The sequence below is a fragment of the Grus americana genome, chromosome 2, assembly GCF_028858705.1.
Source record: "Grus americana isolate bGruAme1 chromosome 2, bGruAme1.mat, whole genome shotgun sequence".
In the NCBI taxonomy this organism is placed as follows: Eukaryota; Metazoa; Chordata; class Aves; order Gruiformes; family Gruidae; genus Grus; species Grus americana.
Genome location: NC_072853.1, coordinates 14,518,116 through 14,534,485, shown reverse-complemented (window position 1 = coordinate 14,534,485; position 16,370 = coordinate 14,518,116). Strand labels below are relative to the sequence as shown.

General features: G+C 43.1%; 1 protein-coding gene across 2 annotated transcripts in view; it reads right to left on the bottom strand.

Annotated features, from left to right (window-relative positions):
• Positions 1–3,793: 3,793 nt before the first annotated feature.
• Positions 3,794–16,370, bottom strand: part of SNTB1 (syntrophin beta 1) — a 121,198-nt gene continuing 108,621 nt past the window's right edge. The window contains exons 5-7 of one of the 2 annotated variants that reach the window (XM_054815145.1): positions 9,648–9,844; positions 7,661–7,851; positions 3,794–6,517 (exon numbers count right to left, since the gene is read on the bottom strand). In XM_054815145.1, coding sequence (XP_054671120.1) covers positions 6,428–6,517; positions 7,661–7,851; positions 9,648–9,844 — 478 coding nt within the window. In that variant the 3' untranslated portion in view covers positions 3,794–6,427. Of the gene's footprint in view, positions 6,521–7,660; positions 7,852–9,647; positions 9,845–16,370 lie in introns of both variants that reach the window. The other variant, XM_054815144.1, reaches the window with a different exon arrangement.

The window sequence follows — 16,370 nt, the reverse complement described above, 5'->3', positions numbered from 1 at the left end:
TCAAGTTAGTATTATGTTGAGGTGAGGAGTTCCTACCAAAACAAAGATACTTTACAGCTTTCAGTGTAAGGATTTCCTATTCATCATATTAACTAACATGATTAAAATTGATAGAGATGCAGTGTTATTGTTTGCTGTATTCTCCTGGAAGGAAAATGGATTAAGCAATACTAATATGAACGAAATGTAATATTGTGAAAAAATAATTGAACTAAACCATGCGTAGGTTAGACGTAATACTGTAAAATCTACTCATTCTCTAAAGAGCCTTCCTGATTTTGTGACATTATTCTTTGCTTAATTCTATTTTGTGTAAAGCCAAGCCCTAAGGAGGTTTTTCATGTCTAGCAGGATCTTGCATTTAACTCTTCTGTTCCTTTGTTCGGACATGTATTGTTATCCTGACCTCTGCAAGACCTTTTCTGTGTGGGTGTGTGCTTGTTTTAACCCCACGCTGAGGGGCAGTAGGAACCTACGTAGCTGTTCCACTCTGAGGATGGGCTCTAGCGAGTACAACGTGACTCTTAGCCCAGACAAACACGACTGCTTTGGAGCGGGATTACATTTGTCTGCAAAACGCCACACATTCATAGCATCCAGGTCAATAACTTAAAGGGTTTTACTGATTGGGTGAGATAGAAACACAATGAAGGTAGATAATTAAATAATTATTCAATAAGTGCATGCACGAAACTGCTCCAATGTATTAATTACTGCGTATGGCTCCCATTTCTTTGCATTCAAGACAGAAATTGTTTCTTTGTGTAGTTGTGTGAATACTCTTAGAGCCACACACTTTAAAATATATGAATGCTTACATTTCTAATGTGTTAAATTTAAAATACTTTTCCCATAAACCAAGAAATTAATCAAGATACTAATCTTCCTTAACATCCAATATTGAATAAAGAAAGTTTCTACTTCCAAATAGAGAGAGAAAAGCCTGAGGTTATAATCTTGTATCTTCAGCCTGAATGCTGATACTGTTGTCCAAACTCTAACGCAAGCCACTGAAAGTTGCATTTCCTACTTAACTTTGGGGGGCTTTATATACTTGTAATTACAAAAAAATTATAGTTAAGAAATTATGCTTAAGTTGATAAGCAAAAGTATTGAAACTCCACATTTTGTAAAATACTTGTGGCTTGCTGCCATGAGCAAAGAAAATCCCTTTAAGGGAAATAATTAATAATCTTTAACTGGCTTTCTTGATGAAAAACTATCCACATGTATCTGTAGAAGGGCTTCTATAAAAAGGTAGGGTTTAAAATTATTTTTTATTGTTTTCTCATTCCTCCCTTACCTCTCTCTGGTGTCCATAGTGAGCCCTCGGTTTAGATACTATCTTACTTCACGAGCAAGTAGAACTCAATGGTTATTGTTTTAATTAATTTTGTAGACTGAAAGGCTGGCCTGAAATAATCAGCAGGAAAGCAGTTAATGAAACATAAGCATTTGGATGTATTGTTTGTTTGCATGATTCCCAGTGATGAACTAATACAATGCTGCGCAGGTCTCATTTGCTCTTTGTTATTATCTTGGGGGGTTTTTTAAGCTAAGTGATAACTAGTTTATTATTGTGGCTTGATAACACTGTGCCCCATTTGAGCTGTGATAACTGTGCTCGTGCATTCTCTTAACCTACAACAAAGCATGCAAAATAATTTGACCTGGTCTACCCTAACAGCACTAAACCAAATTGCCTTCCATCTGTCGTAGTTCAAAAACCTCACACTAAGAGTTCGCGCTCTTAGTGTGGTAACTTACATGGTACAGGACATAACATTGCCCTTTGCCTCTGAACTTCAAATTATTTTCTTGTTTGTGGCTGGTGAACCCAAATTCCAATCTGCCCTGTGCATACTTCCCTGCAGAAGATTTGGGTGCTTGCTTTCATGTTTTTGCAAGTCAGGGTAGAAGTCATATTCACCAATACACATTTACGGTGTACCCATAATCCATGTTATGTGCTTATGCAAGATTGGGCCAAGACAACACTGATGTGGTTGTGATTATTTGGTGAGGTGATTACTTCTAGTATTACAACAATTGCCTGATGAATGTCACTGGGCTACAACAGCACTTAACTTGGGTACAAATGCTCTTCCAAATTCCCAAACTCTCCAGTTCTCCCTTGGGATTTGTTTTTTAATGCCCCTATATACACAAGCACAGAAATTCTGACAAAAGAAACAAACTGAAAAGCTAATCCTATGTGGAAAAAGTGGCCGATATGTTCACAAGAGGTTGTTATCTTTGTTACTTTAAATATTTAATGGTTTTCCCCTCATGCTTTTAAACTAAACTTTTGCCCGGGTTAATCTAGGGGTTCACTTATATCAAGCAGGCTGAGTTTCTTGAAATTTTTCTAGTATATTATTGCTCTTTAAAATCAAAGTCACCACTGAATTCAAAAATGTCCATTTTAGATACTTTACTAATGTTATATATAGTAATAGTGTGTGTGTATATATAGTAATATATATTATATATACTCTCTATATAGTAAATAGCCCCAGTAAACAGGTAGTTATAAACCTGCCAGTTTGACTCTTTTATGAAAAGTAAGATAAACTTATAAATCAAAGAGTGTAACAATCTGGAGCACATTGTTTAGGTTCTGATTCTACTTCCCCTGAAATCAAAGTTGTTCCCATTAACTTTCCAACGTGAGTAAGAGGACCTTGAGAAGTCTCTTTGCAGATGGAAATCAGATCAACCTCTACCTCAAACCAGCTGTGCTTCCAAAGGTGAAGAGCTGGATAGAGGGGGCTCCCATGTCCTGTGGGAAAAAGGAATACTTATCTTCCGCAGGAAAAAAACTTATTTCTTTCTTTGGCAAAGACCAATTCTCATGATGTTCATGGCAGCGATTTACTTCATAGTGCACAAAGAGTTGTGTTCTGATTTATAAAACGCCTTAACAGAGATGCTAGGTCCACTTAAAGAGCAGGACTCTTAGGAAACACCAGTATGCTTCCCTGAACGCAATCAGATTGGCTTTATTTTGTTTTATTTTTTTAACAAACACCTTATATCACATTTTTCCAGTAACATATATGTTCCAATATGTATCCAAGTCTTTCTAACGGTGAAGCTGCTATACAGACTTTCTGATCAGACCATTCAATTTACAGTCAGTATTTTGTGAAGAGTGAAACTCCAGAATACCCCTGTTTAGGATTTCTGTGAGGCTGATCTGCCATACCTCGGGTAAGACTGAAAGAACAGACATAAAATCCCATAGTTAGCTTTTCTATTTGGGCCACTAAGTTAAGAATTAGAGAGGAAGAAAACCATCCTTTTTTCCATAACCGTTGATAAGAACTAAGGCTGGCACGTGTTGGCCTCACTCCTTCAATGCAGAAGCTTGAGTAGAAGTTTCTATTCTTTTTTTTTTTTATGACTCCTGTAACTGCCCAGTTAAACGTAAGCGACAGAGAAAGCATTGTCACTTCAGCAGGTGAGTCCGAAAGACCTTGCCCAGACCATCCCTGTGGCCTTTCAGAATATGCCAGCAGCAGAAAAAATGCTGCATAGTTACGCCTCAACAGTGCCACTATGACCTTAACACCACGGTTACTTGATAGAAAGCACTAATGTGCCATTGACAGTACGTTAATACTTCTAAATTTTTAAAAATCATTCCGTCGATATGAGGAATAGTTCTCTCGAGTAACTGAATTCTTAACAGAATGACTGAGGTTTAAAATGTATTTTTCCCCAGCCCAAAAGCAAAGGACAGCCTTCCAAACAGCTTGTTTGGGTACAAAGTAAGCTCACCTCACAAAAATCCAATAAATGACTTTATTAAATATATTCTTTTCCTCTAAAATATAAATATTCACTATACTCTTATAAATGTGGAGTAGGTCCATATTTCATTTGTCTATCCATCCAAATATGAATCAGTTCAAAATCTGAAAATGAAGAAATAGCATCTGTATTTATCATTATTTTTTCTATAAATATATATAATATGAATTTTCTTTGCAAACTGTTTAGTTATTCACTTATACTTCATATAGTACTGAGCACCTTAGATAACATATTGTGTCATTTAATTGTTGGTACTAATATAGGAATTTGTAATATTTACAATGCAGGTACATGTTAAGTATAACATTCCAGTGATTTGTAAGTGTTAAAGGAATAAGGAAATAGTGCAGTATAGTTTACATATGTATTTAACCTACCCCACAGTACGCAAGTTTTCACTTGAACCTCTGGAAATTTTATAGGAGCCTGTGTCCAGATTTTTCAGTTATACTTTGGAACAGCAATGAAAGTGTCCTGATTCACTTTTGGGAACTTCACACACAGTTTTACATGAGGATGTGATGGGAGTTCATACTCAAAGACACAGTCCCCCAGCGTACCGACTGCTCTCGGCTTCTCTGAAGACGTTCTAGAAGCTTCCAAGCCAAAGGAGACCCAAGGAACTGCCACAGAAGGTTATGCGAGGCGGCTAAATGAGAAATCTCTGTTTGGAAATTATGGGTAAGTTATGTAACCTGCTCTCTCCTACCTTGTGAATTTACACGAGGAATTAATTTTCAAGTGCAAGTACTGTGACAGTAAAAACAAAGTTTGCAGCTAAATACCCCTCCCAGGCCCGTTTTTGACTGCAGGAGGTGCTGAGAGCGGGGCTGCTCTTCCAAATGGCAATTTAGCTATTGTTCTTCAATGACCATTTTCAGTATTTGCGAATTCAGCCCGTCACCTTAATTTTTTAATTAGTTTCAGTGATTAAGATATCTATGGAAACCACCACAAACTAATTCTGTGAAAAAACAGCATGACTTACGCTTAACGCTCAAGACTTAGCTTAAAACCAACATGGAACTCAATGGTGTTCTTAATTTTCCTCTCTGCCAGCTAAGTCACATTAAGTTGAAACTTCTGTGCTTTCTCAAGAATAAAAGAAGTGTTGTAGTATGACAAGTAAACTTCTACAAACTTTGGATTTATTTCTTCCTGTACAGTTCCTGTCCTCCAAAGTGTGAATTCAGGGCAAAACTCTAAAAGCAAACAAACCCCCACCCCTATATGAAGCAGTTTTGTTTACAAAGAGCAACAGAAATGCCATCCCCGCTCTACTTCTTTCTGTTCCCACTCACCACATTCAGCCAATTTAGTAGTTCCAGGTGCAAGCTGTGCGTATGGTCTCCGACGACAAAGGTCGGCGTTCCCGCCTGCTGCCAGCTTTGTGCCCAACGTAACCATGAACAAGGTGAAACTCCAAGTGTTTTGACTTAAAACAGTAAGCTGTGGTGCAAAACAGGAACTACTAAGTTATGGGGACAGAGGTGAACCTCTTACGTTTCACCAGCAAGGAGTAAACCTGGACTTGCCAAGTCATGCTCATAGGAGTGGTTCCTTCCACACTAAGGCTTATCTGGTGGTGCAGCTCATGTTGTTGCCCCAGTGCATTTCCTCGCTGTTTTGGAGCTGCTTGAATAACTTTTCTGATCTAATCTAGAAAACTCAAAAAAAAAAAAAATCAAGTCTTCCTCCTTCCTCACATCCGCTCTTCTATCAAGACCACACGACCAGCCTCGGCAGCGCTAAGGGGGTGACACACTTGGGGTAGGACAGGAAGCGCAGCACGGCTTTCTGCAGGAAAACCGCTGTGGAAACGTGCTGGCAGAAGCTTAGGGCATGCTTCAACGCAGACCCAGGTAACTTGAGGATGCCCCTACCTATGCCCCACTGACAGCTGACTCTCAATACATCGCTGTAGCTGGTCTGGTTTTGGGTCCATCGCTAGGAATGTACGCAAGAGGTCTTTCTCACTTAATTTGAAAGGGCCCCTTGGCAGGGACCCTCCAGCTGTTCACTGACCACAGCTGTATTGCTTTAGAGCATCCTACTCAAAGGTGCATATTTGCTCTGCTGAGTATTCAAGCAGAGCAAATACGAGTATTCGGGTTCTGATAGTGCTCTGAAATAAAAATCTTCTGTAAGTGGTGCACAGGTTAGCACGGAAAAAATATTTTACTTTTGGATGGTGGGACAATCTTGTTTGGAGAACTTCTACTCAACCAACCTTGAGCTTGCATCACAACCAACACCCACTCTTGTCTGCTTAGCCCTTTACTTATTCTGTAGAAACAAGTACATTGAATTAGGCACAATTTATGATTTTGAAACATTTACATGTATCGTACTAACACACTTTTACTGCCTGATACAGGATTTTAAAATCCCATTATTTACAATGAAATCCACCGTTTTCCTTGTCATGCCACTTCTTTAGCTGATCAAAATGAAACCCGGGCCTTGGAAGACTGCAGAAATGACCAAGGCCTGGTACTGAATCCCGAGCTGGTGTACGCTGCTGGCTGGTGCGGGTTTGCTGCTGTTGACTGTACTTCAGATTAGCGTGGTCGCTCTGTCTTTCTTTGAAGAAACAGATGTATCCCACTTAGGCCACCAAGCCAAGTCTTGTAATCTTTGCCGACAGGAAGGAATGAATGATGAACACGATTGGTTTTGGACAGGAATGAAGGTCCAGCTGCTGAAAGTACGGAAAGAAATCAAGTTGAGAATCATTAGATTAGATTACAGCTCAAATAAGCAATCATTTACGGAGTACTTGATTAACTGCCGCATGGTACTTTCAACAGACTTCTATTAATAACAACCCTTTATTACAACATATTGTGTTTTCTTTGCATACAGCTGCAAATATTTACATTACTAAAAGTAATAAGCATCTTGAGAGCAGATGAGATCCTGGTGCCTCTGGGCTTGTGTCCACCTGGGTAAGCAGCAGAAAACTGAGTCAGATGCTGCAAGTTTCCAAGAGGTTCAACCCCTCCATCTTTTCAGGCTCTGTTTCTGACCACGGATGGTGGTGGGACTGCTGTGTCCAATACCCAACAACAGACTTGTCAGTGCGGACAGCAGAATCAACACTAGGTTCACATCGAAACAAACCAGATTTGCCCTTCCACCAGTCATGCATCAACTGTATTAAGAGCTAGTAACAAATTCCCTTCTGAAAGCCTGACAATAGGCAGTTTGCAGAGTGTATGTTATCAAAGGTGATGTGAAGAATTAAGCATTCCATGTGTTCAGGAACTGCTGAAAAAAATTGGCAGGAAAGAGCATGTTTACATGCATAACTTATGGTATCTAAACTGCTCGTAGGAGTACGCACCTTATTTTTAGGCATTGTGACAGGTAACTTAGAGGCCTAAGCAGACAGTTTCTGCTACATCTGTAAGTCTTCAATTTTTTTTTCAGCAACTAGATGTTCAAAAATGTCTAAGGCACAGCTTGTTGTCATAACATCAAGTCCCTATGTGTATGTTGGAATTAATAATATCTCATTCTTAAGTTCTTCCACCCACAATCATTTAAAAAGTGAAACGGATACATATAAAAATTCTGAAATCTGGCTATGCAGAGAACAATTTGTTCTTAATTGTAAGAAATCTTTCATCCCTCTTTATGTGGTTTTAGCATTTTATCTCTCTTTTTAGTTTATCTTGTTCTAAAACCAGATTGTCACACTGTCCTAGAAAGCATGGCGTCTAAATAGTGGCACTGGAACCCGTATGGCCAGCTGTTATTAGTGCTTCTCCACCCCCACAGCCTGGAAGAGCACCAAAGAGATGGTAACGTGCATCCCTCCACCAAACACAGGACTTACAATTTCTCCATCCTTTCCTCCAAAGTCTAAATAAAGCATCCTTATCCCATCATCTGAGGACATTTTCAGTTTTTCATAGGGATATTGTGCAATTGTCTTAGAGAAGGCACCATCTTGCGGTTCGGTTGTAAGAGAGAATCCATGTTCGTAATGGATGGTCAAACGGCACTCCTGGCTTTTATATGTGCAAGCTGAAGAAAGAAAGAAAATTCAGTCTGTAACATTCTTAAAAGCAACAAATTCCATTTGGCTGCAGATATCTGCATTTTACATTCGATCTCAACGCTATCTTGTGGAAACTACCCTTTCTAAAACTGGGCTAATCATGCTCTAACTGTAAACCTGCAGATTTGGGAAAACAACAGAAGTCTCCCTGTTGTGCCAGGTCCAAGGGAGGTGTGTTAGGTACGCTGTAAACACACAGACTGAAACCGTGCTTGGCAGTAGCAGTATTGCTCTCAGTCCTTTCAGTTATTCGCTGTGTTCTTCGTGTTGCAGTGTACATCTATGTGCTGACCCAAAAACAGTCTACTGCAGTTTAAGAAGGCTTGAGCTGGCATTTCCTCCTTCCAAACCTTGGCGAAATCACGGCTACTCTTACGTCTGACATACATAGCCAAATAAAGGCGGTGCACAGCACACAACGAAATTAGAAGCTGTAAATGGTTTCCCTAAAGTATTTTGACAAAGATGAAGACACTCCTGAGTCCTCATTAATGTTGTGAAAATTGTGGTAATTGAAAAAGGGGACAGATAATTGTATATAATAGCTACTGCAGCAGAAAGTCTGCATCTTCCCCTCAGCTCAGAAACATAGGCCATGATCCAAATTAAAACACTGAGAGTTTAGGTGTTCACATCCCGAATTCTCTTTTCCCCCACTTTCCTGTGAACAACTCTGCCAAGAAGGGACCTTGGCACTGGGATAAAAAGCACTGCGACAGAAGTACGGGCTGATGCCTTCCTCCTGTTCTTGGGAGGAAAGTCATCAGCATCACGGGGCTGAGGAGGTGGCCGTGCCCTCCAGGAGGTTCCCACAGAACGCCCTGGTTGGTTCCACATCGGAGGCCCTCGCAAAGCAGCTGCGCTCCCCGGGGAGGCACGGGGCTGGCAGCTGACGGGCAGGGGTCCTCGTGGGCAGCAGCACGGGGCTTCACAAAATTGGAGCTGCCCTTCGTCGTGGAGCGGATTTGTGCTTTGGTTCTTGCTCTTGTGTTTTTAGGCAAGTAGCGGAGATAACGTTCAACTTGAACAGCCCTGTCAAGTGGAGAGCTAGTGGGGGAAGGACTCCCAAATCCTGGGAGCACTCAAAATAAAGGTGCAGCCTCAGAGCCATCCCAGGCTAGCAGCTACCTGGCCAAACAGGGCATCGCTCCAGACCATCTCCGGCCAATTACTTTTATTTCAGATGATTTCACATGTAGAGGAGTGCTGAGAAGTGACACCCTGATGTTCAGGGAGGGAAATGACTAGCTGTCAAAATGTGGCTATTGGACTAGTTTGGATTTTTTTTTCACTCTTCTGACGTGTGCAGAGCTGGGTGAATAAATGACCAATTCACGCTTGTGAATGTGTTGGTCCTCCTCTGCCTCTTCCCTCTGCAAGAGAAACTCCTGCAGGGCTCTTGGGGGGTCTCCCAAGTCTCAGAAAAATGCTTGTTTCTCTGAGTTTCTGGAAAAACCTCTGATGATCACTCCTCCATGACACACAGCCCTATATGGCTGATTACAGACTTGTGTCTGAAACAACGTGCCAAAAAGAAGACCAAAAGTCAGAACGGCCGTGACGGTGTCCTGGTTTTACGGTCCTGGCCACAGGTAGCACACCAGCTGGAGCTGGCTGGGAAAGCAAGGGGGCAGTATTCTATATACACAGAACCCTAAACACGTGCATTTTTTTAAATGAATCACCTCTAGCAGAAGGAGCTTGAACTACCCATGAGTGTCACAAAGAGCTGTGGAGATGTGGCACCGCAGATGTTACTCACATGTGGTGATTTCCGTGATGAGCTCCGCAGAATTGTGGCAGCCCTGCACTACACTCCTCGTCCACAGTGAGAGGTCTCGGCTAGTCTCTGTCCTGAACAGATGGGTTTCGATCCCTTGCCTTGTACCGGTACGGGTTGCGAAAGACAAATCCACCCCGGACTGCGGTGAGCCTTTTCCTGGGCCAGAATGGACCAACCTGCAATTGGATTTGCAAACACATCAGGGAATTATAAAGCTGACAAAGCACACCGTGCCCAAATCCTCGCCTGAGCACAGCTCTGCTCTGTACGTTCCTAAATGCACGTGGTTGGGAGCATGGGAACTCACATCTCCTCTGTATTTGAGCCTAAAGTGACTCAACGCAGAAGAGTGAGGTCCAAAGCGGTGAGTACTGCAGCAGCCGGACATGCAGGTGATGATGGGGATGTCCCAGGGGGCCCTAAATTCCTAATGCATTGTAGAAAACACCCCTTTGGATGAGGTACTGAGAGAAATCACCGAATGGTCTGTGGTGATGGCGTTTGGTGCACAGATGCGAGTGCTCACTCATCTGAGGCAGCTGAATCCGACTTTCACTGTCAGGCTGCAGTTGCCATAAAGCTTAAATATCTGCAGACAAACTCAACGATAAATGCTGTCAGATAAAGAAAGAAGTTCCGTATAATATGCAGATGCCAAAGTACTTTTCCCATAAGGAACCTGCAAAGCACAAAATGCTGCAGCTATTTGTAATCTGAAATTCTCTCACATTTTGCTGCAATTAACATTTCTTTTGCCTGGCATCAACAGCTGATCTCTCATGACCAGGAAAGGTTTGTTCATCTGGACAAACACTAATTGCAGGGAGTATTTCTGAGTGAGAAAATCAACACCTCATAACATTTAATTCTTCTTGAAGACTCCTTTTGTGGGTTGGTTTGGTTTTGTTTTTTTCCCCTGCAGAAGTGTGGATAGTCAATACAGAATTCCCTCAGGGACATGACACTGATTCAGATGAAAATAATAATTGATTGATATTTGAGACCCAGTCACCAACCCTCCGAGGGAGTCCCAAAATAAAACTAGGGAAATTCTTCTGAAAAACCTGTTTCTGTCTTGTGTCTCCTGTTTCCCTTTCTATAGGCAAACAATATACTTCATATGAGACTATAAAGTAAGTATGTACATGGTAGTAGAATACTTGTGTTGAAGCATAAAACATTAGATTATACTAATTATCTACCGAATGCTAATTCACCCTCAAATTATTGTTTTGCATCTGGAAGAATAGTTGCCTGTTAGCTGACGCTGTAGAAGTATGCCATCAAAGAGATGTTTTAATAGGGGAAAAAAAGCAGAAAGGAAAGAAAAAGCACAACTTTAGCTTTTCCGTTATTGAAACACCAACCATAGGGTATCTGAAATTTCCCCCAATTCCCTGGCAGTCCGTGCTGACGTTTGGGATGTGCATCGTGCCAAACAGACACCCTCCTCTTTCATACCCCACTAGAAGGTTTGCAAGATTTGTTCATGCTCAGGTTCATGGTAACTTTGGATTTTGAGCATCTGCCTTGATTTGACGTTCCTGGGAGGCAAGGGGCAAGGTATTCTGGGCAGAGCTGCCCTGTCCTGTGTCTGGGCAGAAAAGCCTCTTCCACAGAGGCACCACCACCCTCCCCAAATGCTTTTTTGCCCCCAGAAGGGCTGTGTTAATGCCCCGCTCAGCTTTGATACTCGAGGCCTCCTAACTACACCCTGGGCAGATTTTGGAGTTGAGGAGTCAGCGGCAAACAAACAGCCCAGAAACTTCTTTCACTTAGATTTGGCGTGAGGAGGTGCAAACTGTGAGGGGAAGCTGCATCTTGATCATGGAGACCAGGAACTGAAATCTCCAGTGAGTTCTGCTGCTGCCTGTCCCCGGCTGGTTGCCCCGGCGCAGGCAGGGCCACCGCTCTCATGCTGCCTTCTGCTACCGGGGGGGCTGCGGGAAAGCAGCCTGGAAAATCACTGCCTGAAAACTGTCCCGTCCTCTCCTTGGGTCATCCCTTCTCCTTCATACAGCGCACATCAGCTGTGCTAAAAATTATTTTGTAATACTCGTGATACGGAATATGGGACAGACAAATGGTTCCAATTGTTTTATTTCCTTTCAAATCCACCCCCCTCTACTTCTTCATGCTTTATCCATAGCACTCGCATTTTAGATTTTTCAGCATATGGATAGAATGAAGATGTACTTTACAAATGAAAGTATTTGTACACATCCAACATGAACCTTGTTTCTTACCTGCCTTCTCAAAATTCGGTCTTGCTATTTACAAATCCTATTTAAAAATACAACTCCAGACCATGCTTTGAAAAATCATGCAGTTAAACATGAACTACACAAATATGCAGGGGAACATTTGATAATATTTATGTACCAGCTGTTGGCACTGATGCATTTGGGTACAAGTCAAAGGATTCCCAAGCTTTAATAAAGTTACATTCACACAAACTATTGCATTTACATAAAAGATGTTTTATCCTAAAACCCACAAATATACCTTAAAAGGCAAAAGAATAGTCTTAGAAACTTCACAGCAGGCTTCCCCTCGCCTCCGCCTCCCACCACTCTGACTGCAGAGGAGGTTGTGTCCATGGTGCACCCTGCACCCCAGAGCTGAAATGGCACCCCAGGGCCAGCTCTGGAATATTCACCCACAGTCCCTGAAGGTTGCTCGGCTCCGTGGAGGTTTCTGAGATACCTGTGAGGGCGCAGGAGCCTGAGCACGCTTCCCTGGAGCAGCCAAAGCCGCAAGAGGGCAGGAGAAGGTTGGCCACGATTGAGTCTGTTTGCACCGTGCGCAGACGGCAAGCAGCGGCTGCAAAATGCAACTCTTGGCATGCTTCAGAAAGCCAGGGACACACTTCTAATCTTCTGTAATTTCTCCCTTGTCTCTCTATGTTTTGGGTACCTCTTTGGCATTATTCTTTGCAAAGATGTGATAGCAAGATGGGTACGGTCCAACGTGAAGTGCTGGTGCCAGACGAGATGCACTGGGACCTGCTTCTCATCCTAATGCTATGAAAAGAGTTTCAATCACTTACTGCAACAGCAAAATCTAATGGCTTCTTCAAAAAGGACAGCGAAACCAGCACTGACATTCAAAGCAAGTGCTCAGCTGCTCATTTGAGCTTTATCTCACAAGAGGCCGTGATACAAATGCATCAACAGTCATGCAGCTCTGCCCAGTAGAAAGCCACTCTCATCTGACCTTTCTTATGTTGAAACCACTCCTTACCCTGACTTAACATTTGAAACCTGCTCTGGAATGGCTGTACTCTTTGGAAACCTATGCACATGCTCCCAATTCATCCCAGCCGTGCCCCACAGGGAGCCACAACCACCCTCGCTGCCCCGGGACGACGAGCGGAGAACTTGCACAGCTTGCACACCACCTCGTACACCTTCCCTGGGGTGCTTGGGGACCCCTGTGCTCCCCGCCTGCCCCGCTCTCCAATTGTACAGACAAATAATCAGGTCCCAAACTCCTTCGCCAACTTTCCACGGCATTAACTGTCAAACTGCTTTAATACTTTCTGCTTACGGAGCTCAGCTTCACACAAAAGCTACTTACCTGATCTTTAATCGGAGGCCGACATAGGCTGCTTTATTATATTTATTTTTTTCATTTCATATTTGCCTATGATAGATAATGTAATTTGATTGCAAACATTTAAGATGTAATTACTTAAGCCCCATTCCCATGCTAGAGGGAGGCGCTGTTATTCGGGCATAAGGAAACACCGAAACAGAGATTATGACAAAAAGGTCTTTGGAGTCAAGGGCTACGAGCCAGCTGCTGTGCCTCCCAATGCAGGGATTCAAAGGAACAACTTAAATCTCCTGATCTCAGTTTTATTTTCAGCTATTACTTATATTCTGCACAAAGCTGGGAAAGACTGACTGGAAAATATTTTACGTCTTAATAGCATCCATAGGTTGAAGGCAAACTTATCAACAAACAGAAAGGGCATGTTGAAATTCTGCTGTTAAAATACTGTAAGAAGATTGTAATCCTTCTACCACTTTCCAATTTTCTCTGCTCATTATGTCTTGGGTAGATTAAGCATGACTCTCTACAGTATCTGGCACCGAAGTTTTCCGGTTTCAGCAGCTTTTCAAATAAGCATTAGCTAAGCAAAAATGTTTTCCCAAGGACTCATAAAAATCTGAAAGATGGGAACAGCCAAGATTACAACATGTGGTCTGCAAACTTTCCAGGTGAAAAGTTCTAAATTGCACTGATCGATGCACAGAAGGGATTAAAAAAACCCATCACGAGGAGGGTAATCACTGACCGAGCACGAACACAGCAGTCAATACCAACAGCAAACCCTCTGTATTTTTTTGGTATAACTGTACTCAGTGTGACAGATCATAAAAGCAGAATCCTGCAGGGTTTTAATCAAAATCATCCAAAACAGTAGGTGTAATGATTTAGGGAATCTGTCAATTTATGTAATCTGCTCACCTTGGGGATTTGTGTATTTAAATGTATTTATCAGATTGTGACTCCATTCTGAATGTAAAGTCCTGTGAATCTGTTGTCTTTTTACCTGAGTGTTAAATTCACAGCTATACGAGTAAGAAATCACAGAGATGGGGCTGGAATGGTTCTCAGGAGGTCACCCGGCACGTCCCCCCTCCCAGAGCAGGGCCAACTCTGCCGACGCGCTCCTGAGTGTTACAGTGTTACCCGTCCTTCAGAGCCCCAGTGAAGAGGATTGTACACCTTTCCTAAAAACCTAACGCAGTACCTTGTCTGCACACCAAGTTTTTCCCAGGACCTACCTCGAACCTCCCCTGCCACAAATGCAGCCAGCTATGTCCTGTGGTATCCAACAGGGACCTGGAGAACATGCTCCCCTGTCCTCCTCCTGGTTTCTCATCTTCATACTTATAGAATCATAGCGTGGTTTGGGTTGGAAGGGACCTCAAAGAACATCTAGTTCCAACCCCCCTGCCATGGGCAGGGACACCCTCCACTAGACCACATTGCCCAAAGCAACAGTCCCTCACCAGCTTTCCTGTAGGCCCCTTCAGGTACTAGAAGGCCACAATTAGATCTCCCCGGAGCCTTCTCTTCTCCAGGCTGAACAAGCCCAACTCTCTCAGCCTGTCCTCATAGGAGAGGTGCTCCAGCCCTCTGATCAGCTTCGTGGCCTCCTCTGGACTCGCTCCAACAGCTCCATGTGTTTCTTGTACTGGGGCCCCCAGAGCTGGATGCAGTACTCCAGGTGGGGTCTCACCAGAGCGGAGCAGAGGGGCAGGATCACCTCCCTCGACCTGCTGGTCACACCTCTTTTGATGCAGCCCAGGACACGGTTGGCTTTCTGGGCCGCAAGCGCACACTGCCGGCTCATGTTGAGCTTCTCATCAATCAATACCCCCAAGTCCTTCTCCTCAGGGCTGCTACTTGAAAACTGTTGACGTGTTTTCCATGGATTTCTATAGATTAAAAAACCCAAGGTTTCTTAAGTATTCCCCTACTGATAGTGTTTTCTAACTCCTACATTTGCATTGCTTTCTTCTAGACCTTCCACAGTTGACTGGCATCTTTTTGGAAGTGCAGCACCTCACATGAAGGTGGGTATCACCTGAGGCTTCACTCATGCTCTGTAGTTAGGTTAGATTATTACATGCGCCCAACACGCAACACTTCTGCTATAACCCAAGATGATTGTTTTCTCAACAACGTTACACCACAGATTTAAGCAATTTTGCCCAGGTGCTTCCTGGCAGAGTAACTATTTTGCCAGTCGTTCTCCACCCCAAACCAGTGCAGCTGATTATTCACCAGCATTGAACCTTGCACTTGTCCTTTCTGAACTGCATCCCGTCTTTCTCACAGACTATTTTCCCTGTCCGTAAAGACCCTTCAGCAGCCTAATGCTTGTGTCAAGCAACTTCTCTTTCCCCTCCAGCATGAAGGCCGTTGCTTCTCCACTCACATGGGAGTCCCATCTGACAAGGAGATGACTATTCCCACCCAAGGCAAGCCAGTCTGCTATCAAATCTGAACTCCTGAGAAGTAATTAAGTAACAGGCCCTCCAAGACGAGGACTTATATTGTTTGATCTGGTGAACTGGCAGTCATTGATGACGGGGACTGGTGATGCCCACCAAAGGGCTGTCTTTACATGTGACAATGTGTGGGCAGGAAGGGGCAGGGTGTGCTGCAGGATCACCAGTCGCTGTAAGGAGGAGGACTTGGGTCCATGTACACATGACACCCCGAAGCACTGGGGAGGAGACGCATCACCTTCCGCTGCAGTGCTCTTGCTTCACAAACTCTAAGGCCTTAGCGACACACCTGGACGCAGCCTCCAGTTTCAACATTCTACCCAGTTTTCATCGGGAATTGCCACCTGGAATTGTCCACCTTCACTGCCATGACGTGCAGCAGGCTGCAAGCTGCAAAGCATGGCGCTCTCGCCTCATGTTATGATAACAAAGGGAGAGTCAGAAGCCAGCTTCCCAGGAAGTCTGAAAGCTCCATCATGGGTAGATAGACTGGGACAAAACAACCATCAGCGTAATTCAGCAAGTTCAATTTTTTTTTGTTTTTTAATATAACATAGCAGCAAAGCCTCAGTTCATTTGGGGAGAGAACGAAGAGACCAAGAACAAAAATTAAATAATGAGAGTGCAGTAAGAGACCCACTGCTTTTGGCCATGTGCTACCAGCCCTTTTGAA